Source organism: Heteronotia binoei, chromosome 8 (genome assembly GCF_032191835.1).
Source record: "Heteronotia binoei isolate CCM8104 ecotype False Entrance Well chromosome 8, APGP_CSIRO_Hbin_v1, whole genome shotgun sequence".
Classification (NCBI taxonomy): Eukaryota; Metazoa; Chordata; class Lepidosauria; order Squamata; family Gekkonidae; genus Heteronotia; species Heteronotia binoei.
Window position 1 is genome coordinate 30931884 of NC_083230.1, and position 23271 is coordinate 30955154.

A 23271-nucleotide genomic window follows, 5' to 3' on the forward strand; every position below is an offset into this window, starting at 1 on the left:
CTTAGCTGCAAAAAAAACTCGCAAAAGCCTCACAACCAATTTCCAATTCTCTAACGTTTGGTTTACCTTGTGGTAAAATTGTTAATGACCGAGTTATACTAAACAATTGTGCTGGGCGTAAGGTCACAGACGCAATCTGGGACACAAAGTAAGCCTTCCTTGTGGCCAGGACCGCCATCTCATAGGTCCGCATAAATGACCTATAAGATGTTCTCGTAGCTTCATCGCGAGTACGTCACCATTGTCTCTCTAGTCGTCTCAGTCGCCGTTTCATTGATCGCAGCTCCGGGGTATACCACGGAGCGGATCATGAACGAGGATGAAGAGGACATCGAGGAGCGATCTCGTCAATGGCTGTAGAGAGCTGGCTATTCCAGATCTCCACCAGCTCATCTAACAAGTCACTAGATCTCCCGCTGCAAAGATCAGGTCTAACGTATGTCCGGCCCAATGTGTGTTATATATTGGGAAAGTCCCAGTGCTGCCATGGAAGACACTAGGTCCATTGCCCGAGTGGAAGTCGCATCCTTGGCATAGACATTGAAATCACCCAGGACTATAAGCCAAGGATGCTCCAATGCCCAGCCTGCTACGGCCTCCATCAGGGACGGTAAGGCACTGGCCGGTGCGTTAGGCAGATGGTACACCAGCTAGATTGCCAACCTCTCCCCAATATCCCACATCAGGCCAACACACTCTATGCCCACGATCCTTGGCGGTGGAAGCGCCCTGAAGGAGCAATCCTCCTGTATGAAAAAAGCCACCCCTCCCCCCCCACCCACTAGTCTGAGCCTGGGGAAGAATGGAGAACCCAGGTGGGGCTACTTGGGAGAGAGAGGGTCCTAGAAAGGAACCCTGATTGGTCATAATGTATTGTAGACTGTAAAACTTTCTTCAAATGTGCCAGTATCATGGTAAAAAATGTATAATCCACATTTAAAAGGGAGATTGGACGATAATTTTTAATATCTTTCAGATTGGTATCTTCTTTTGGAATTAAAGATATTGTAGCTTCTTGCCATGAAACTGGAATTTGGCCTTCCTCTTGAATCTTTTCAATAAGATGCTTAAATGGTAATAATAAAGACTCCTCATACGCTTTATAGAATTCCACAGGCAATCCATCTGGACCCGGGGTTTTGCCATTCTTTTGAGATGCCATTGCGTCTCCAAGTTCCCTTAATGTGATTGGTTCATTTAATTTTTTTTGTTGTTCTCCTGTAAATTATTGAGATTGTTTTGGTTGATATAATCTTCTAGATCTATTTTATGAGCTTGCTTATCTTCATATAATTTTTTATAGAACTGTTCCACAATTTGCACATCTCTTGCTTTTGAGTTTTCTCTTTATTATTCTCATTTTTCAGAGTCGCAATTATTCTTTTGGCCTTTTCTCTTTTCATCCTATAAGCCAACCACCTTCCAGGTTTGTGGCATGTTAAATTTTTTTTTGTCTAGCATACCTCAATTTAATCTCTGTCTCCTCCATAGGTATCAAATTCAATTGATGTATTTCTTTCACCGTTTTTTGAAATTCATGTTTAGTCAGTTGTTTTTTAAGATTCTTTTCAGTGTCTCTAGCTTGTGACATTAGATTTTGAAAATTTTCAGTTCTTTCTTTTTCTTAATACTATATCTAATTGCAAGGGCCCTGAAACAAGCTTTAGCAGTGTCCCAAACTACTTGCATCTTTACATCTTGTGTTATATTCTGTTTAAAAAAAGATTCCATTTCCACCTTCGATTCTTTAAGAAAGTCTTTATCTTTCAAAATTGAGATATTTAGCCTCCATGATCTTCTCATTCATGTACCTTTAAGTTTTATCATTACAGGGCTATGGTCTGAAATAACTCTTGTTTGAATTTCTGTATCAACTAGATCTTTGATCATACTTGCAGAAAGCCAACACATATCAATTCTTGACAAAGTTTGATGACTAGAGGAATAATAGGTGAAATCTTTAGAGTTTGGATATCTTGTTCTCCATACATCAACCAAATCCAGTTCTTCTGCTAATTTCCACAAACTTATTGGCAATTGAAGACTTTTGCTTTTAGTCTGTTTGTGCATTTTTTTTGTCCAGTTGTCTGTCAGAGACTGCATTGAAATTTCCTATTAGACAATATTCTACATATTCCAAATTTGATAATTTAAGACACAACTCTTGAAAGAGTTTCTCTTGTTGGTAATTTGGGGCATAGATATTTGCCAGTAAATTTTTTTTATTATCCACTGTAATTTTCACTAATAGGATTCTTCCATCTGCCGAGGCATACTGCAATTGTGGGTTAAATTTGTCCTTAATATATATTGCCACTCCCCTTTTCTTCTTATTCATGTCTGTTGCTGTAAATAAATTATCAAGTTTTTTAATTTTCAAAAGATGTTGGTCTTTAGTTAAAATATGGATTTCTTGCAAACAAATTATGTCCATTTCCATTTTTATCAAATATCTAAAAGTTTTCCTCCTTTTGACAGGAGAGTTAAGTCCGTTCGCATTAATTTAGACTATTGAGGCCATTATGGATTTTGCTTATCACTATCTTTCTTATCTTTTTTGTTTTGCTGTCTTGTGGGGTATCTCTGTGGTTCATTTGGATTCTCTTCACCAGAACTTTCTTCCTCCTCACCATCATCCTTCTTTTCCTTGCCTTCTTTTTCCTTCACTCTATCAAAAAAATTCTGAGCTTTGAAGATGGAATTTATCCTGTATCTGTTCTCCTGGTAAGTAAAAAGAAGGCCTTCTGGCATTAACCACATATAGGGTATTTCTCTTCCTCTCAAAAAGTCTGTTAATGCTTGGTATTCTCTCCTCTTTTGTCTCACTGGCCAAGGTACCTCTCTTAAAACTTTCACCATATTTCCAGCTATCATCATAGGTCTGTCTCTTACTTGCTTCAAAATGTCATCTCTAGTCTTCTTTTTTGTAAGCTTCAAATGAACTTCGCTAGGTAATTTATTTCATCTTCTATAACTTGATGGCACCTAACTTGATCAAACTCTTCTTCCATCCTCTGAGGAGTCACCTGTAAAATTTCAGCCAAGGCTTCACTTAAAATTTTCTGTAAATCTTCAGTTTTCTCTTCTTGTATATTTTGAAACCTCAACATATAGGCAGCTCTGTCTACTTCCAACTGCAAAAGTGTAGAATCATGTATATTCTGTTCTTTTTCTAGATATTCCACCTTTTGGATATTCTCTGTCACCTGGTCATCTAATACTTTTAAGGCTTTGTTAGTCTCAGCTGTCAGTTTACTGTTCTCCAAAAGCCCTTGTTTAATCTCTGCCATCTGTTCACCAATATTGTCTACTTTACTAGTCAGCTGTGCTATAGCAGTCATTAAGGTGCTTTGCATTTCTTTCATATCTCCCTGCATGGTCATAAATTTTCCTGGCCCAGATGGAGCATTAGGTGAAGAAATTGGTGGCTTTCCTTCTTGGTTTTCTTTTTTTTTTTTTACAGTTTCTTTGAAACCAATCCCAGCTTTATTTTACATTCTTATTAGAATAAGCACACTCACAGCCACAAGTCCAATAATGCCTCTTCAGCGTTTGTTTTGAAACTCTATGTTCCTGTTTATAACAGATAAGCTAATCTCTACCAAGCAATGCCCTTATTATGAAATAGTTTTTAAAAGAAAACAGCCTTCTAGCTTCTATCAACAATTTGTGGTACCCAAAACAATAGTAAGAATAATAATAAGACTTTTAATCAACCCCACTTACTAGTAAATTGACAAAACAATTCAATTCATAACAACAAAAGCAATTCACTATTACAAGTCCTCTAGCAATGATAATTCAGTTAAAATCCAAGTCACTACAACGTCTTTCAACAACTTCGAATTTCAACAACTTCAAGGTATAAATTTGTAATCCAGGGCTGAATGCCCTATTTGTAATCCAAGGGTGAAATCAAGAATTAAAAATTAAACAAATAATAATTAAAAAAGGAAACCAGGCACTCCCAAAGAGAAAAAATAATAGAAAATATGAAAAAGTTTCCATATTTGGTAATCCAAAAAAAGGGAGGGGTGAGTAAAAAAAAATGGAATCTAAAACCAAAAATGTGTAAACCATGTCAAAAATATTCCAGCCACAGATAAAAGGAAGGGAAAAAAATGAAAACAAGATTAAAGGGTTATATCCATAACATCCAGCAAGAATACGTAAAAATCCACTTTGGAAATTTGCACAAGTGTTCTTCTTCTGACCAAAGATCCTGCTATGTCTTATAAATCAATATAAGATACCCACCAACATTTGAAAGTCAGGTTGGAGCTTTTATGAATTCATTCAGAGCACTTCAATTTAAGCTTCAAAGTACTTTTAAGCCAGATGTCCTTAACATCCATATAAACTTGCAAGCAAGCAACTTTCCCAGAATCCAAAACTTCCCCCCAAAAAGGGGGGGTTTAAAGTAAGTCAATTAAATTCAGCCTCTTATATAACTAAAGTCTCTTATATAACTAAAGATTGGTGTGATTCTCCTCGTGCAGGTGTTGTAAATGTTACCAGGATAAGAAGAAACTTTTACAAGCCTTGAAAAAGGAGAGAGAGTTCCCCCCCTTAGTCTTTTGCCTCTATTTAAAGTCTGCTTTCCATTTCCCCGCTTGTCAGAGATAGTGCCATTCGCTTCAATAATATAAAGAAAGATCACGTACAGTAATAGCAAGATAGATGCAGCTTGTCTTGATAATGCAGAGTTTTTAAGTCCAGAGTGCAGAGTGCAAGAAGAAAGAGAGAAGCCGGCAGTCGACCCTCATGCCATTTAAAAATGGCGATTGGAGTGATGAGGCTAGGAGCAAGCGGGATCGGGGGGGCAGCCACCTCTGCTGACACCCCCATTCTACCACTCAAGCACCCTGCCTTCTGGGACCCTTCCTGGGCCCCAGAGTCGAGTTGTCCTTCATGGGCAACCCCTCAAATTATCCGATTTAGAAGCGGCTCTGGATGCACCAGTCCGAGCCACTTCTAATTGCACGTCATCGAAACCAGAAGTCCTGGGATGCTGTTTACGGTGTCCCACACTATCAACTTTAATTTTAAGTTAAACGTAATTATTTGCTTTAAACCTTAATTTTGACCCACAATGTTGTATGGTTTCTTCATTTGGGCATTTCTTTGTGATGGGATTCCTTGCCCCTTGAACTTCACTTTGTCTTTGTTCAGCTAGGTAGCTAGGTTAGTCTGCAGTAGTAGAAACAAATTAGAGGTCAATAGTACTTTATATATCAGCAAAATTTTCCAAGCTCTGAGTTTAAATACTATTGTTTTGTATCCAATGAGTACTACTGGACTTTATTTTTGTTTTTCTTTCTTTGTATTTAGGCATGAATTGAAGACAACTGGTTGTGTTGCTTGTCTCTCATTTTGTTTTGTGTTTCTATTTTAAGGATGACTTATTGCCTCTGAGTTGCATAACTTTTCTTGAGTTTTTGTCAAATGGTGTAACTTTTCAGTTTATAACTATTTTAAGATCTGTTTGCTCCAATATTTTGATTTAATACTTAATTTCAGGTGGTTGGATCCAATTCTTCAGGGAGGGAGTCCAATGGAAAAGTCTAATTTCAATGGAGGATTCCTCAAGTAATGAATGTAAGCAATGTATTCTGTAATTCTGTTTTAGTATATATATCATAAACACTTTGAACATTAGAAAAAATAGGATACATTGCCAAGAAACAAACAAATTGTTAGGGTAAAGGTGTCAAAAGGTAAAGCAGATGAGAAATCCATGTAAAAAAAGCGGGAAACATAGAATTAATCTTTCCCTAACTATACATTATCTCTAGCTTTATTTATAAAACATATTACAATATTATAGAGATTGTGAATTACTTGGATATTGTAGTTGCCCAAATCACCTAGCTGATTTGGCAATGACATCATTCTTGGCCTTTTAAAATGGAAGCAGTTAAGCCATAAAATGTATAACTTTTTAATAAATACCTCAAACTATTTGTTGTCATCTCAAGTAATGCAGTTAGGAAACTGAGTTTGGAAATGGATGCTTAATAGGTTTGAGTTCAGAAATCTGGTATTAGCCCAACTGACAGGTCAACCTAAAAGACAAGGTTATTGGATAAAATATAAAGCAAGCTAGCTGGGAAGAGTTTGCACACATTTTCACCTAAAGGTGGAGCTTGAGTAGTTCTGATGGTATTGTGTGAGATATCATTAGTTTAACAAAGACATCATTAATAACCTTGCATTCATATGGAGAGGAAAGTCATGTCCCAGGTTTATTTAGATTCTTCTGGCGGACAATGAAATCTATAAACAAACCTTTTGTCTTTAATCCTACTTGACAAATACTCTATGCTCCTGGGTGTTCTACAGATGCTTATGAAAGACATCTGTAATTATTGAATTGTTCTTTTGACCTGACTATTGGATTTTTCATAGTCACCGATGAAGATTTACCGAGTTTTCAAAATACCACAGTTGGATACTATACAGTCCCATTTTCCTGTTCTATCTCAGAAGGTTCTGCATTGAATTGTATGCCATCTAGTCAGTACAATTGCACTGACTAGTTTGAATCCTATGGTTCATTCTGTCAGCGTAGCTGCAGCTCCTCTGATGGAATGGCATTTCAATTGACAGAGGGTGGGGAGGCCAATTTTTACTGATTTTACTCTCCTGATGCAGGTCCCCAGTTGCCCTCTCCCTCCTTGTTCCATCAGGCCCTCCAACTCAAAAGTTTGAGGGGCACAGAAGTCTGCAATAGGGGGCAGGCAGGAAATTCCCCCTAACAGCTAGTTAGAATTAAAGCTATAGCGTCTTAGGTTATTTACCCTGAGCTATATCATATTTGCTTGGCCTGATTTACTTACCTGATTTATAGATGGATGATGCATAGCAACACAATATAGTAGAACCTGCAGATGTAGGCTATTGGTTGTGATGCTTGCTTGGGCCTGGAAATGATAATCTACGCATACATTGTTTTTCTGCATTGTCAAGATAGTGTATTGATGGCTGCATAATGGAGAGGTTCGGGTGTACCATAATCTCAAGATTTTAGGCTAAAAATGTAGAAAACATGCATCCTTTTTGCAAGTGGGTGTTCAAATTGTAATTTCTGAACCCTTGCTAATATATAGATACATACACTGTAGTGAGGCTGTGGCTCAATGGCAGAGGTCATGTTTTGTGTGCAGAAGGTCCCAGGTTCCATCCCTGGCATCTCCAGGTAAAGGATCTCAGGTAACAGGAGTTAGGAGAGGCTGTCTTCTGCCTGAGGATACCAGTCACAGTAGCTGAGGATACCAGTCACAGTAGCTCAGTCACACTGAGCTAGATGGATAAATGGTCTAGAGGTGGTGTAAATCAGTTTAATATGTTCTTTAGGGACAAGTACAAAAAGCATGCTGGATTGTGTTTTGCAGTAAAATATGAAAAACTGTAGGTATATATTGCAAAGCTTTCCCATTAGCAGCTCATCTCTGAGAGCATTTCAGAAAGTGAGCATTTCAGAGAGCAATTTTTAGCATGCAAGACTGGAAGTCATCAAATTTCCTGCAATGCCTCTGTGTGTGAGTGGCTATATAGCCACGTACTGGAGGGACATTCCACTAACTGTTGTTTCTAGGAAAGATGTGAAAGGATAAACAGTCCTTTGCTATTAGTTCTTAATGAGGAGTTCCCCAATTGAGCATTAGTCTGTAAATTACTGTCAAAGATTATGGAAAGTGCCTTCCAATTGCTATAACTAAAGAAGAAAACATTTTATTCAGAATGTAAGCTTTTGTGTGCTAGAAGCACACTTCATCAGGATGGAATGGCAAGCAATCCTAGATATAGAGAAAGTGGGCAATGAATTAGTATGCAAAATCATGGAAATGTTTTTTAGCAGATTAAAGGAATCACAAGTTGTGGTCTGGTGATTGTTAGTTTGTGTTGACTGGGCTGAAACAGCAAGAAGGTGATATAAGTCGGAATAGCAGATTGATGTCTATGTCATTAGGTGTGAAGTGCAATAAATAAGAGTCTGTTATAATGGGTTAAAATGAGGGCATTAGTTTCTCAGAGGTTTAATTTAAACATGTAACACACATATAAACATCATTCTAGTTTGCCATTAGAAAAAAGAATACATTAAAACATAGGTTAGTATATGTAATATGTTTATATGTGTGTTACATGTTTAAATTAAACCTCTGAGAAACTAATGCCCTCATTTTAACTGATTATAACAGACTCTTATTTATTGCACTTCACACCTAATGACAAAGACATCAATCTGCTATTCTGACTTATATCACCTTGTTGTTTCAGCCCAGTCAACACAAACTAAGGCTGATTCCGCATTTGGCGTTTGCCTCCCTTTTGCTCTGAGGTTGTTCCATGCGGGTGTGATTTTCTAATTCCGCACTAGAGGATTTCTCCCGGATTCAATTCCCAATCTGTTCCATGTGTTCTGATTCTGCATTACTGCTTCTCCTGGAGTTTCCCCCACAATCGTAGCAATTTCCCCCTCCCTCATATGTTTCCCCCCTTTTTTTTAACATGCATGCGTATTCGCGTTACAATACAATTGTCTTTGTTTACATTACAACGTAATGCCAGAGGCATAATACTGGCAAAGTCACGTGCTTTCCTTTTGCCCTGCCATTGGCAGGTTATCTAAGCCCCAGGAAATCTGAGTCGGTGATCCACCATTTTTATCCACACACACGGAATGTTAAGCACACAGTTTTCCATTAAAAGCTATAACAAATTACAAACAGATGCATGAAGGGGTGGGGGGGAGATTTATGCAGAGGGATTAAGGGAGAAAGTTTCCCCAACCTATCAAAAATATAAACCTATAAACATAATCAAATTCCTGTTCCCGTTTGAGGCCATACCGGGGGGGGGGGGATCGATAAAGGTGGCAATCGTGCATCTTTAAAGTAGTTCGTGTAACATCACTATTTATTTAGTTGCGTTGTAATGAACTTATTTGAAAAAAAAATTATAATAGGAGTGATTTTTATCGGTGGGGGGAAGAAAGTAATGCAATGCAATGACACATTATCAAAATCGCGTGGAATACCATAAAGAATGGGGGCGGGTGGAAGCAAGGGATGTATTCAGTAAAAGAAAATCACGTTACATCATTATATATTTTTCGCGTTGTAACGCGAAACGTGAGTTGTTTTAAAAAATTACTCTATTTCAGGAAAATATTGGGTACTTTTCAAAGAGAGTAAAATTAAGGAAATATGATGAAATGACTGGGCAGAATCATTGGCGTGGAGTTATGTGGGTGTGATCTGCTGATGCAAGAAGTTTGACAGCGCATTGGCATGAGTTCCGCACATAAATTTCAAGCCCCGGAAACGCATCAAAAATAAACTTCTCACATTTTGCCGATCTCCTAACTTCGGGGCGACGCCGTTTCGGAGGCGGGCCAAACTGCCGCCCCGGTCAAGATATGCGAAAACCAACATCCGCCCAGGGGAAACACAGTGCTGGAGCCGGAGCAAAGGCTAATGGGGAATCAGCCTAACAATCACCAGACCCCAACTTGTGATTCTTTTAATCTGCTAAAAACATTTCCATGATTTTACATACTAATTCACTGCCCACTTTCTCTATATTGACTGATGAAGTGTGCTTCTACCACATGAAAGCTTACATTCTGAATAAAACTTTGTTGGTCTTAAAGGTAAACCTGAATCCTGCTTTGTTCTACTGCTTCAGACCAACATGGCTGCCCACCTGGATCTATCTACAGAGGAAAGAAACCTGGATACAAGCCACAAACCTTGGGAAATGTCAGCTGGTCATGGAACGCCATGACTGGTGGGTGGGTGAGTCTGTTGCAGCACAATAGGCATTTTGTGGCCAGGCATCTTGTGGCACCTTGACATTGTGATGGTCTTGCAGGTTTTGAAAGTGGCATCTCTTTCAGACAGCAGAGAAGTGGGCTCATGAACACATTTTAGGTATAACTTTACACAGGGCCTGGAAGGTTGTACAAAAAAATGCCAAGAATTGGATTAATTGGCATAATCCAAGGTGGCTGGGCACAGTTGGGGAAAGTGTCAGTGTAAGGAGAATCCCCACCAAGTAAGACTGTCTGTGCAATTAGCTATCTGAACTCTAACCCTTCCAGAATAATTAATGAATAACAGAGGGGATCAAGACAAAGACACAAAGTGATTTGGTGTGTGCTAGCAAGTAATACATCAAAGAATGCTGGTAATTGGCCCTGTGGCTTTCATTCTTTGCCCTATTTCTTTCAATTCATTGACTCAAAATAATGGGTTCAGGTTCATTATCAACAGGTTTTAGCGGTAAGAGTACAACACTTCAACAAAGCTTGGATTGTAGCAGCGCTGGTGGCTCAGTTAAAAAAAAAAAAGTTGTGGACTGGAGCACACTCCCTTGAAAGGGAAAGAAGCAGAGCGGGCATTTGCTTTGCACTTAATGAAACAGTGGGTATTCACAAACTTTTCCTGACTTTTTCTAAGGCTTGGCTTTCCCTACAGTTACAATGCTGGAATACAGTTTGTATGGGCAGGTATGTATAACTCCAATTAAAGCTGTCTTATTATAGCAGCGAGGGATAGATGTATAGCATGTCTTCCAATATAATGAATGAGATGGAGTGCTTGACACCCTGTGTCACACATACTTGCTGGTATTTATTTGGCAATAATGGCAAGTGATTGTTGGAAGCAGCAACCATCAGTATAAAGATTTTTTTTTTTTTGCTCTATAAATATGATTGTGTTCTGCCCCATCTTATTCTTGGCTCAGTTAGAATTGAAAAATTGTGATGTTTGGAATCTTTCTTTTCTGCCTTGGAAAGATATTGCTATGGCCACTGTGTACCACCATTACTAATGATGTGGGATAACTCTGGAGGAAGAAAATACAAGGCATTGTGAACTAGGGCAGTGCTCCTGGTATTCTTTTTGGATGAACATACGATGTGTATTGTTTAGATTTATAAAGCTCTTTGGTGCTTTAGAGTTTTGCCCAGTTACTCAGTTATTAATTGTGGCTTGAGCAGGGCTGGATCACATTTTTGGAGGTGGCGGGTTACCAAATGTTGACAGTCGTCAGTGTCTGTAGTCTTTTAGGAATGCAGTCATTAACAATTTATCATCAGTGATGCCATAAGCAGTCATGTTCCTGACTGTTGTACAGTGGCGGTGTCTGAGAAAACATGGTTCATATAAGGACAGGCTCAGGACATTTTCACGTGTGATGTTAAGTATGTCATTTTTATCTGGTATGTATTGCTTTCATATAAATATTAACATAAGATGGAAAACAAAAGGGAGACACTCTTAAATATACATTCCGTCTGAAGTAGCCTTTTCACTGAATTTACTGAAGCGGGAAGTATAAAACTTAATATATTAATAGATCAAGAGGAATAGTCGTGTTAGGCTGCCTGCAGCAATTGAAAAGAATGGATCCAATAGCACCATAAAAACTAACAAAATTTGTGGTAGGTGTGTGAGCTTTTGTGAGTCACTGCTCACTTCTTCAGGTACCAAAGTATCTGAAGGAGCAGTGACTCACAGAAGCTCATACCCTACCACTTAATATGTCACATGTGAAAATAGCCACAGCATATGTGCCATTAGAATTTACCTGTAACCAGTGTTCCCTCTAAGCTGCAGAGTCTTGTGAGCAAAAATTCTTCTTTGTGAGCTACTGGCATTAAAGTTGTAAGCTACTGCATAAAGTTGTGAGCTACTGCTCTGGGGTCATCCTTCCTGAGCTAAGACAAAAATGTGTGAGCTGGAGGCTGAAAATCTGTGAGCTAACTCACGCTAATTCAGTTTAGAGAGAACACTGCCTGTAACTACGGTGGAGTGGATCCAGCCATCTTCCAAGTAGCATATCTCTAGCCTAAGGTAATTTCTTTTCAAGTTGTGGTCTTCCTCCAGTAGAAGAATCACTTAAGTTGGACGAAGGCTTCAGAGCAAAAGAAAAGGTGGGATATAAATATTTTAAGAAAAATGTGTTAAAGAGGAAAAAAAAGCCAAGAGGATTGTAGGACAGGGGCAGGATCTACTCCATTTTTGTAATGTTTCCCCAGTCCAATGAATTGATTCAAAGATCTTGAGAGTCAACCATTTTGGTGAGCTTTGGCTCAAATTCTTGGCTCTTGAAAATATTGTGTAGATTCTTATATGCGAAAATGATGTGGAAAGACTTGGTGGGTAAACTCTGAAGTTTAGGCTACAAGACTAAATATAGGTGTTTAGATTTTGGCATATTTATATTTTCTTTATCCTACACTGAATCAATGCTCCAATTATGTCATAATTTGTAACTCTGCACATGCATCTTGAACTCTAGGTTTGCAACAGCAGAACAATATCTTTTTTTATTATGTCACCCAGCCGTCATGACAAAGTCAGTAAACTTTTGAGTTTCTCAAAACTCTTCCTCAGACTTAAGATTCAATTTTTTAAAACGGTAAAAGAGAGAGAAGAGAGGTACAAATGAAACGCTCCATTTTGTACCTTTCTTAAAACAGAGTCCAAGCAGTGTTGCAGATTTAATTAGATTCAATGGTGCTGGGTACAAAACAGAGTTAAACTGACTCCAGTCAGAGTTAGCTTTGTTTACATAACCTTAGGGTGGTACAGGAGTACCCCAGCATCTGACATCTGAGTCAGCTAGAACATAAAGCTGGAGGAGTTAAGATATACATTTAGTTCCAGGATCCTTTGAATTCCTCTTACAGGTAAGCATTTGTTGTGCCATCTTCTTCTTGGATGTCGGATGAAATATCTCTAAGGCTAAATAACCACATGCATACTATGACACGGTGTTATTCTATTACAGGAGGTCCATATGTGTTCCCCATATGACTATTCTGCCATACTGGTTCTCTACCTGAGTCGTTCACAGAAGTTATTTATAATTGTGGTAACAACAAAGTACCTGTTGAATCCTGTACTCTTGTGAGTACAGCTGTGTGTGCAAGGAGGGCACCATGCCCATTATGTTTTAATAGGGTTTTAGATGTATTGGTGTATTATAGACCCACTCCTGAAGGTGCAGGAAGTTTATCTTGCAGTGCTAGATGATATGTTGTTGTTTGATGATGGAAATTATCCCGAATTCTGAGGACATCACCACATTGTAAAGGCTCCTGTGTAGATGGCACTTCTTAATTTCAGCCTGAGATAAACATTTCTGCATCACCGTGTATCTTGGTGGCTTGCCCTTTTAAATACGCAAAAGCTTGCTCCATATTCAGGGCAGGATTTTTTTCCCCCTTGAGCCTTCCTGCTGTGATGAAAGAGTCATTTCATCCTGTATTAATTTTGTCTTGTATATGGAATATTATTATGCTATTACTTTTGGAGACAGCCTGCCAGTACATTTCTCAGAATTTCTCACAATCTATGAATGCTTAAAAATGTTCTCGCTGTCTTTTAAAAAATAATGCAACTTGTTCAGGTTAAAGTTACTTCAGAATATTCTTTGTTTCACTTTCTATTTGTATATTTCGACAATTACTTAACGTTGTTCATTTTTTGGGGAAAGGCAAACTGTTTATTTGATAGCTTGTTTTAGAAGAGCTAGTGTAGTGTAATGGTTAGAATGTTGGAGTATGATCTGGGAGAGCCATGTTCAAACCCCCACTCTTCCATGGATGACCTGGGCCACCCCCCCCCCCCACTCTCAGCATAACTTACCTCACAGGAAGGCATGGTGTAAATGAAGTAAATACAAAGAAAGTGTTCACTTCTACTAAGGTGTTTTGGTTTAAAGCTAACATTAATTTTTCTTAAAGCAAAAATCCATGCCTCCCCCCCAGGAATTTCAAATGGTTTTAGTTGTTTTATTTATCTCTTTTTATTGCTAATGCCTTATACATTTATTCAAGATATAAGCTTTGGTTTGTACACACACTTCTTCAGGTATCTGATATCTTGTGTTTGTGCATGCACATGAAAGCTTATACTCTGAATGAAACTTTGTTGGTTTTAAAGGTGCCATTGGACTCAAACCTTGTTCTGCTGCTTCAGACCAATACAGCTACCCACCTGAATATAGCCATATACCTTGTAATCCACTTTCTGTATTGAAAATAGTATGCCATGACTTAGTGTGTTTGCATTGTTCTCTAATTCTGTTACCCTAGTTCTGTTGTATGGTTCGCTTATTGTCTTATGCTGTTTAATAGTACTGTTTTATTTCCTGACCTATGATACGCCTTGAGACTCAGTGAGAAAAATGGACTATAAGTAAAATAAAATAAAATGATAAAATGTTGTTAAAGGTAATGGGAATTTTCAGTAAAGTAATGATAAAAAATAGGAATTCACAAGAAAACCAAGACATGGTATTTTAGTTTTTCTGGTTTCTAGGCTCAAGCCCAATTCCCCCTCCATGGTTATCTTGCAGTGTTATGGAAATATGGGAAGGCTCAGTCCGCCTACCAGTATTTGTTACTCTGCCCCAGTGGTAGTAAACAACATGTTCCCTTGTCTGCCAGATGTCACAATGACAGTGTAATTCTTGTCCATTTTTCATAGATTTTAGAAAAAAATTCAGGAATTGTTCCATTCTGTTACTATTTTTCTACAAGGGTAGAGGGTCTCTTTATTACTTTAAGTATTAGGGCCTTCATGCAGATATGTTACCTTTTTTTAAACAAAAAAATAGAGATAGGGTTGCCAGGTCCCCTCACCAGTCTGGCTGGGGAATTTGGGACAGCATTCCAGGGATGGGCAGGGACATCACACGATGTCCGCAATGTGATGATGTCACCTAAAAGTGAAGTCATCCCACTGGGGACATTGCACAGGGGACACTCTGGTTTTCGGGCAAACTCCATGGTTAAATTGGGCTTAAACTACAGAGTTTGCTCAAAAACCAGAGCACCCCCTGCATGATGTCCCCAGCATGATGATGTCACTTCCAGTTGATGTCATCATGTCAATGATGTTGCATGGTGACATTCCTGTTTAGAGGAGGAGTTTCCTCCACTGGTCAGCTGGGCCATTGTAGAGAGAAACTCCTGAAACTGGGGGCACCCCCACTGGGGCCTGGGGGCTGGCAACCCCAGTTAGAAATTAGTACTTCCTTTGGGCTGCTACATACTCATAACAAAAACTAAATTCCTAATGACAATTTGATTAGGTCAATTTTATGCCAATAATTTCTAGTGTGAAATATCCTACGCGTTTGATTTCTGAACTGTTTCAATTCTGGCACATTTAGCCACGGAAATATATCCTCAGACCTGAATATCTCAGGAAGTACCTACTATAAGTTCCTCCCCATACCCTGATGTTATTTGATAAGGCCATATTGCTTCTTTGACCATGGTAAAATCTGTGGGAGAGAAAGAGAGGGACTTTTCTTCCACGGTGCTGACACTGTGGAATACCTTCTCTATATCCTCCTTCAAGCAGAAGATGAGCTGAAATGAATTTTTGGGAAATTAAGTATATCTGAAAGAAAATGACTTGTAGAATACAAGAAATGCTTAGCAGCAACAATCACTCATCCCAAACTCCTTCACACACTGAAGGCTCCAAGAGTCAAGCAACAGGAAAGTTTTGTGGATGGCTTTATTACTGCAATCAATGGTGGTTTCATTAATATATATATGCAATATGCTTTATAGATACATTTTGTAAAGGCTCATGCACAGTCCACTGTGTTTTGTCATTTTGTTGGATACATTTTTGTCTCTTTTATGGATTTGTGCAGTGACTAGTTTACATGTGACATTTGCCCAATCCATATATAATCCCCACATGGAAAGAAAAATCGTAGACCATCATGTTAGAAGTCCATGGAAGTGCTTAGTTTGTTATGAATACATGGGTTGAGGAGCTAATGTGATATTAATGTCTGCTTTCTAAGTAGTGTGGCATTTACAAGTGATGTAAGATGTAGCTGCCCTGAGGCAGTTATCTTCAGCTCAGAATCTTGTAATTCAAAGTAAATGCTTGTACCAGAATCAGGAAAGCAGTCTCTAATTGAGAAAGCTGTAATTAATTTACATGCACATGTCCTAACTGTAATTAAACCTACAGTCCTTGTTTAGCTACAGGAACTGATTGGTTAACATGCTGTTTCATTGCCAACTGAATGGAGATCATGACTCACAATTAAACTGTTGTAATTCTGTAGCTATTGCATTGCAGAGTAATGAACTAGGGTTAAGCAAGACATGAACGTTGCCTTTTATGTTTTATAAAATTAAATTTGCTTTTAATGAGGAAACAATATTGGAGACCATCCCTTGCTGCTTAGTCAATCCAAACACCTGTTAAGTGTAGGAAGGATAAAGTTGACATTTTAAAGTTGGGTGGTTCTTGCACCACACATTCAAAGTAATTTTCTCATCTATTTTATCTCTATGTGAAACTATTTAACACATTTTAATTACAGAAACTGTGAAACAGGAGAACCAACATTACACATCTTTCTTTCAGTGGGAATTTGTACTTGCCAGTAAAAAACTGGGATTAGATCCATCCTACACACTTAGAATAGAAAGAATTGGCAGATCTAGATCTTTCCTGATTTCTTCGCTATTCTCTCCAGCAGCAACTTCAGATCCCTAAAAAACTGATTCTGGGGAATCTCATGGACAAAAAGCCAAGGGGGCATGGGGGGGTGGGTTTGGCAGGAATGAGTAGAATGAATTGGGTGAAGCCTTTTCTACAGTGGAAGCTCTGCTGGCAAAAGAAGGTAATAAGACTGAAGCCTCCCATTCCCTGGGGCACTTGGCCAATGAACAACTTCCTTTTCATTCCAAAGGAGGATCCCTTTTTCTGCAACATTGCATTTCCTGGGACCACAGGGGACTGCCGGCATAGTAGAAAGTGGGAAAGATCCACTTCTGCAAGTACCCTTGTGCTTATGGTTTGAATTATTTTATTATTGCTGTTATTATTTACAAAAAAATGTATCCCGTCTTTCTCCTTTTACAAGGTCCACCAGGGTGGCTAACATTTTAAAACATACATGATAAAATACATTATAAAACCATTAAAATAAAGCCCTATCCCAAGCATACCTCATTAAAACAACTTTCAAAAGAGTGGAAAAAGTTAAAATGCATCTAAAACAGTTAAAATGCATACAGAATATAAAACTAGGATTGCCAGGTCCAACTAAGGAAATATTTGCGGATCAGGAGACTTTGGGAGTAGAACCAGGACCAAAGTTGTGGCAAACATGACTAAACTCCAAAGGGAGTTCTGGCCATCACATTTCTTTTAAATGCCTTCCTTCCATTGGAAATGATGGAGAATGGGAGCACCTTCTTTTGAAACTTGAGGAGTTTTTTGAGGAGAGCACTAGATGCCATGCTGAAAATCTGGGGCCTCTGTCTCATAAAACACCCCTTCCCAAGCCCCAGATACCTATGGATCAATTCTCCATTATATCCTATGGGAGTATAGAGAGCCGGTTGGGTGCAGCGGTTAAGTGCGTGGACTCTTTATCTGGGAGAACTAGGTTTGATTCCCCACCCCTCCACTTGCAGCTGCTGGAATGGCCTTGGGTCAGCCATGGCTTTCTCAGAGCTGTCCTTGAAAGGGCAGCTTCCATGAGAGCTCTCTCAGCCCCAACAGGGTGTATGATGTGGGGGAGGAAGGTAAAGGAGATTGTAAGCCATTCTGAGACTCTGAGATCCAGAGGGGAGGGTGGGGTATAAATCCAATATCATCATCATCTTCTTCTTCTTCCTTGCCCAGTTCCGCAGGGCCTGCAAGACAGCCCTGGCATTGAAAACTGAGTGTAGTTTTATTAGACTGCTGTTATGCTTTTTTTAATGTTTTAACTGTGTAAAATGTTTAAATTTAATATTTTTTATGTTAGATTTTATATGCTGTAAGCCGCCCTGAGCCACTTTGGTGGGAAGGGCGGGATATAAATCGTAAATAAACTAAACTAGGAGTAATCACTGAGGGAATGCCTAATGAAACAACAACGCCTTTACCCATTCTCAGAAGGTGGCAACCGAAGGGGACAGATGAATCTCACTGGGGGAGAGAGTTCCAGAGTTTTTGTGCCATGACCAAGAAGGGTCTCTCCTGAGCTGCTGCCTGCCTAATCTCAGAAGGCTGGGGCACCCTAAGCAGGACTTCTGAAGATGACTCTAATGGCCAGGTAGGTTTGTGAGGGAGTAGACAGTCCTTCAGTTGTTTGGTTCCAAGCAATATAGGGCATTGAGGGTCAGCACCAGTGCCTTGAATTATGCTCAGAAACCAATTGGGAGGCAATGTAGATGAGCCAAGAGTGGGGTGATAGCATCCTTACAGCCCCCTCCAATCAACATCCTGGCTGCTGAATTCAATACCAATTGAAATTTCTGTATACTTTTCAAGGACAGCCCCATGTAGATCACATTGCAGTAATCCAATCTAGATGTAACCAGCTTATGCAACCACAGGGGCCAGATCTTTTCTGTCCAGGAAAGTCTGCAGCTGGCTAACCAGTTGAAACTGGTAAAAAGCACTCTTGGTCACAGCTGCTACTTGCTTAGCTAGTAATAATAATAATAAACTTTTATTTACATCCCGCCCTCCCCGCTGAGGCAGGCTCAGGGCGGCTCACAAGACATGGAGTGTACCATGATTATAATAAATACAATTATACAATAAAATACAGTTAAAACACATTAGATAAATAAATTGATTAAAACCACTACAAATTAAAGGTGCTACAGTACAGTACATATATATATATATATATATCAAGATGGCTAGATGTCACTTTCAGGATTCTATCTTATAAGCCAGTTGAAAAAGGACAGTTTTACAAGCCCTGCGGAAATGATTGAAGTCCCGCAGGGCTCGCACCTCCTCTGGTAGTTGATTCCACCATTGGGGAGCCATTATTGAAAAGGCCTGCTCCCACGTTGTTTTCAGTTTGGCTTCCCTTGGTCCAGGGATTTTTAGAAGATTTTGAGAACTAGATCTCAGTGCTCTCTGGGGGATATATGGAGAGAGGCAGTCCCTAAAGTAGGCAGGTCCTTGGCCATAAGGGCTTTAAAGGTAATAACCAGCACTTTGTAACAAACTCGGAACACAATTGGCAGCCAGTGCAGCTCCCGCAGCCTAGGCTGTACATGTTCCCACCGAGGTAGTTCCACTAACAGCCTGGCTGCCGCATTCTAAACTAGCTGCAGTTTCTGAGTTCGGTACAGGGGCAGTCCCATGTAGAGGGCATTACAGTAGTCCAACCTCGAGGTGACCGTTGCATGGATCACTGTTGCAAGGTCGCTACATTCCAGGAAGGGGGCCAACTGCCTCGCCCTCCTAAGGTGGAAAAAGGCGGATTTAGCAGTGGCTGCTATCTGTGCCTCCATTGTCAAGGAAGGCTCCAGTAGCACTCCCAGGCTCCTGACCCTGCGCACTGGTATCAGCGACGCACCATCAAAGGCTGGTAGGGAGATCTCCTTTCCTAGCCTACCGCGACCCACGCAAAGGACCTCTGTCTTCGCTGGATTCAGTTTCAGCCCACTCAGCTTGATCCAACCTGCCATGGCTTGCAGCGCCCGGTCCAGATTTACAGGGACATCACCAGTCCAGCTGCCCATCAATAGATAGAGCTGGGTGTCATCAGCGTACTGGTGGCAACCCAGCCCATGCCTTCGGGCAATCTGAGCAAGGGGGTGCATGTAGATGTTAAACAACATCAGGGAGAGAACTGCCCCCTGAGGCACCCCACAATTAAGTAAGCGCCTCTGGGACAGCTCTCCTCCAATCGCCACCCTTTGTCCCCGACCCTCAAGAAAGGAGGAGAGCCACTGTAAGGCTAGCCTCCGAATTCCTGCATCGGCGAGGCGGCAGGTCAGCAGCCGATGGGTGACCATATCGAACGCAGCCAATAGGTCTAACAACAGCAATACTGCCGAGCCGCCTCGATCCAGATGTCGCCGGAGGTCATCCATGAGGGCGAGCAACACTGTCTCCGTCCCGTGACCCGGGCGAAAGCTGGACTGGTATGGGTCTAAGGTGGAAGCATCATCCAGGAAGCCCTGTAACTGCAGTGCCACAGCCCTCTCAATGATTTTGCCCCAAAAGGGCAAATTTGAGACCAGCCGATAGTGAGCCAATTTGGCCGGATCAGATGTAATCTTTTAGTAGTAGGCCTGGGTCCAAGACTACTCCCAGACTCTGGATTTGTTCCTTCAAGGGAAGTGCAACCCCATTCAGAATGTGTGACACCTTGAATCCTGGGTCAGGCCTTCCATCCACCATTAGCACTTCTGTTTTGTCAGGCTTACGCTTGTTTATTAGCCTGCATCCAATCCAAAACTGCCTCCAGGCACTAGTTCAGGGTTTCTGCAGCCTCCCCAGGATAAGCTGGAAGTGTAAAATAGAGCTGAGTGTCATCCACATACTGACAACTCAGCCCAAATCAACAGATGGTCTAACCTAGTGGTTTCATGTAGATGTTAAAGAGCATAGGGTACAAGCTGGAAACTTGTGGGACCACAGAATAATGGTCTGAACTCCAGATAAGATTGGAACCACCACAGAACAGTGCCTCCCAATCCCATTCTATATAGGTGGTCCAGAAGGTACTGATGGTACTGAAAGTCACTAAGAGGTAAAGGAGAGTCAACGGAGTTGCACTCCTTCTTTCTATCTTCTCATACAAGCCATCCATCATGGCGCCCTAGGCTGTTTCAGTTCCATAATATGGCTTGAAACAAGATTGGAATGGATCTAACCAACTTGTCTTATCCAGGAAGGCTTGGAGTTCAGTCACTACCCCTTCAGTCACCTTGCTCATGAATGGAACATTTGAGAGTGGTTGATAATTATTGAAATCTTTGGGGTGAAGGGTAGGCTTAAGAACATAGGAAGAGCCCTGCTGGATCAGACCAATGGTTTTACTAGTCCCAGCATCCTTTCACACAGTGGCCAACCAGCTCCTCTGGAGGGCCAACAACAGGATATAGAGGTCAAGACCTACCCCTGATGTTGCCTCCTGGCTCTAAGATTCAGGATCGCGTCCATATCCTCAGACTAAATAAAATGAAAAGTGTCCCAATTGTTGCACCTTGGCACCATCCAGCCTTTTCACTACTAATGTAGAGTCCAAATTGGAATGGGTGTGAGAGATGCAACAGTCCTGTAGCTACCTGGAATAGCTCCACAATATGCTTACATTAGCAGGAAGTGATGTAGGCACATTGGTAACATGGGGGAGACACTCTGGTTTTTGGTCAAAACTCTATGGCTTGAATCTAATTCTAGGATAGAGTTTTACCCCCAAGCCAAAGCATCTTCCTCATGTCACCAATGTGCCTACATCATTTTCTGCTGATTTAAGCATGTTGTGTTTATTTCCTGCTTCTTGCCTGGTTTTTTTTTGGTGGGGGGGGTTAATTCCCTCCATGGAGAGGAGTGCTCCACAGCCATTCCCCCTCTTTCTGATAAGTGGGAGAGGGGCTTCAAGGGATCCTCTGCACCCAGCTCGGGATGGGAAACATTAATTTGGCCTGAGTCTTCCTCCATCTCCCTTGTATTTTCATCATTCAAAGTCTCTCAGTAAACCAAGGGGCTACCTGGGTTCTAACACCTGAGAGATGGTACCAGGAGTAAACATGGCATCTGCCTAAGTCATTTCCTCATTCCAAGGCATTAAAAGGAGCACCAACCATATCAACAGGAAAATCTCCTGGAGTCATCAGAAAGCTCTTTGGAGCCATCTTGCAGATCATCTTAATAGATCCCCTACCTCTGAAGAGTGTTCCTTTAAGTCTAACCTCAAGCAGGTAGTCCAGGACAAAGGAACTGTCATTAATTCCTCCACCCTCAGATCACATTCCTCCTGCCCAGAAAAAAATACCAGATCAAGAGGTTGACTTGCACAATGAATAAGATCAGTTATTACATGAGACAGGCCCATGCTTTTCATAGAGGCCATGAAATCCTGAGACACACCTGATAAGACAGCCTTGGCATGAATGTTAAACTCCCCAAGGAAAACCAGCCTAGGGGCTCTCAATACCACTCCTGAGACCAGCTCTCAACACCACTCCTGAGACCTGTCAGCTCAGGTAGGGAGACAGTTAGCAGAATCCCAGTTCCATCTCTCAGTCCCACTACATATGCAGCCTCAAAACCTGTAGTATTCTGGATGGAGCAGCATGTGAAGGTGATATAATTTTTATAGACTACAGCAACATCACCTCCTGACTCACCACACCTATGCTGATGTATCACTGAATATCATGGAGGGCACAACTGAGAGACTTTAACCCCTCTTCTCTCCCCTGGGCAAATATCAGTGATACATACCAAACCAGCCCTCTCATCCAGGATTTAATCCTGGATAGCTGCTGTTTTTGCTGTGACTGATCTGGCATTTAGCAGAAGGATTTCATAGCTTGGTGAATTGTTGATATTATTACCAATGTCACTTCAGCAGAAAGGAGAGCCAGAAGGAGCAACAGCATGCAGCTGTCTGCTGCCCCTTACCTGGCCTGCTCTTCTCCCACCACCATATCTCCCCTACTCCACACTCTACGAATCCTGGCTCTGTCTCTCATCCCATTCTGTCTCCCCAAGCACATCTCTTCTACCAGAAGCAAACAAACAAATAATGACACACCCACACTTAATATACAAACCCACATTTCACTTGGGTCTTGGAAACATAAAACATAAAGCAGACACAAATCCAGACCCACCTCTCATCCAGATCTGAGACACACACACAAACCAACTCTCACCTGAGTAAACAACAAACACACAAATAAAAAGTGGCTCACCCTCCTTCCTCCTAGTACAAGAGGCCAGAGATCCTATTTTCTTTTTGGGGTAACCCCTGACTTAGTACAAACAGAACTGGGCCAAGAAGTGCTGGTTCAGCACTTCTTCCTGTTACACACAGGGTGCTGGATCTTCTTACAAGAGTCCATAAAGGATTCTTGCCCCCTAAATAAGTAGGTCACAAGCAAGGAGTCCCTTCTGAGATGAAGCTCTTGATCATACAACTTCCCATGTTTATAGAATTTTAAAATCATCTGATATTAGGCAATTGTCCCACTTGATTAGAGGGCACATTCCTGGCTAACTCATTATCTTATAATTTCAAACACTATACAAGGTTATCTTTACTTAAAATCACTTTTTAAAATATATAAAAACATTTGTTCATTCTTGTTACTTTTTATCTTAGCAAAACCTTTTAAAAATAATAATGATAAGTTTCTCATACATTTGGCTATTGTTTGGTCTTCAGTCAGTGCTCCCATCCTTGAATCATACCTTCACTTTTGTGAAACTGGATATTCTTGCAATTCTCAGGTGC

At 40.5% G+C, this 23271-nt stretch overlaps 1 protein-coding gene across 2 annotated transcripts in view; it reads left to right on the forward strand.

Moving 5' to 3' along the window:
- Window positions 1-9875: 9875 nt before the first annotated feature.
- Window positions 9876-23271, forward strand: part of TFEC (transcription factor EC) — a 118811-nt gene continuing 105415 nt past the window's right edge. For both annotated transcript variants that reach the window (XM_060244860.1, XM_060244861.1), the window contains exon 1: window positions 9876-10516. In XM_060244860.1, the coding sequence (XP_060100843.1) occupies window positions 10490-10516 (27 nt within the window). In that variant the 5' untranslated portion in view covers window positions 9876-10489. The remainder of the gene's footprint in view (window positions 10517-23271) is intronic.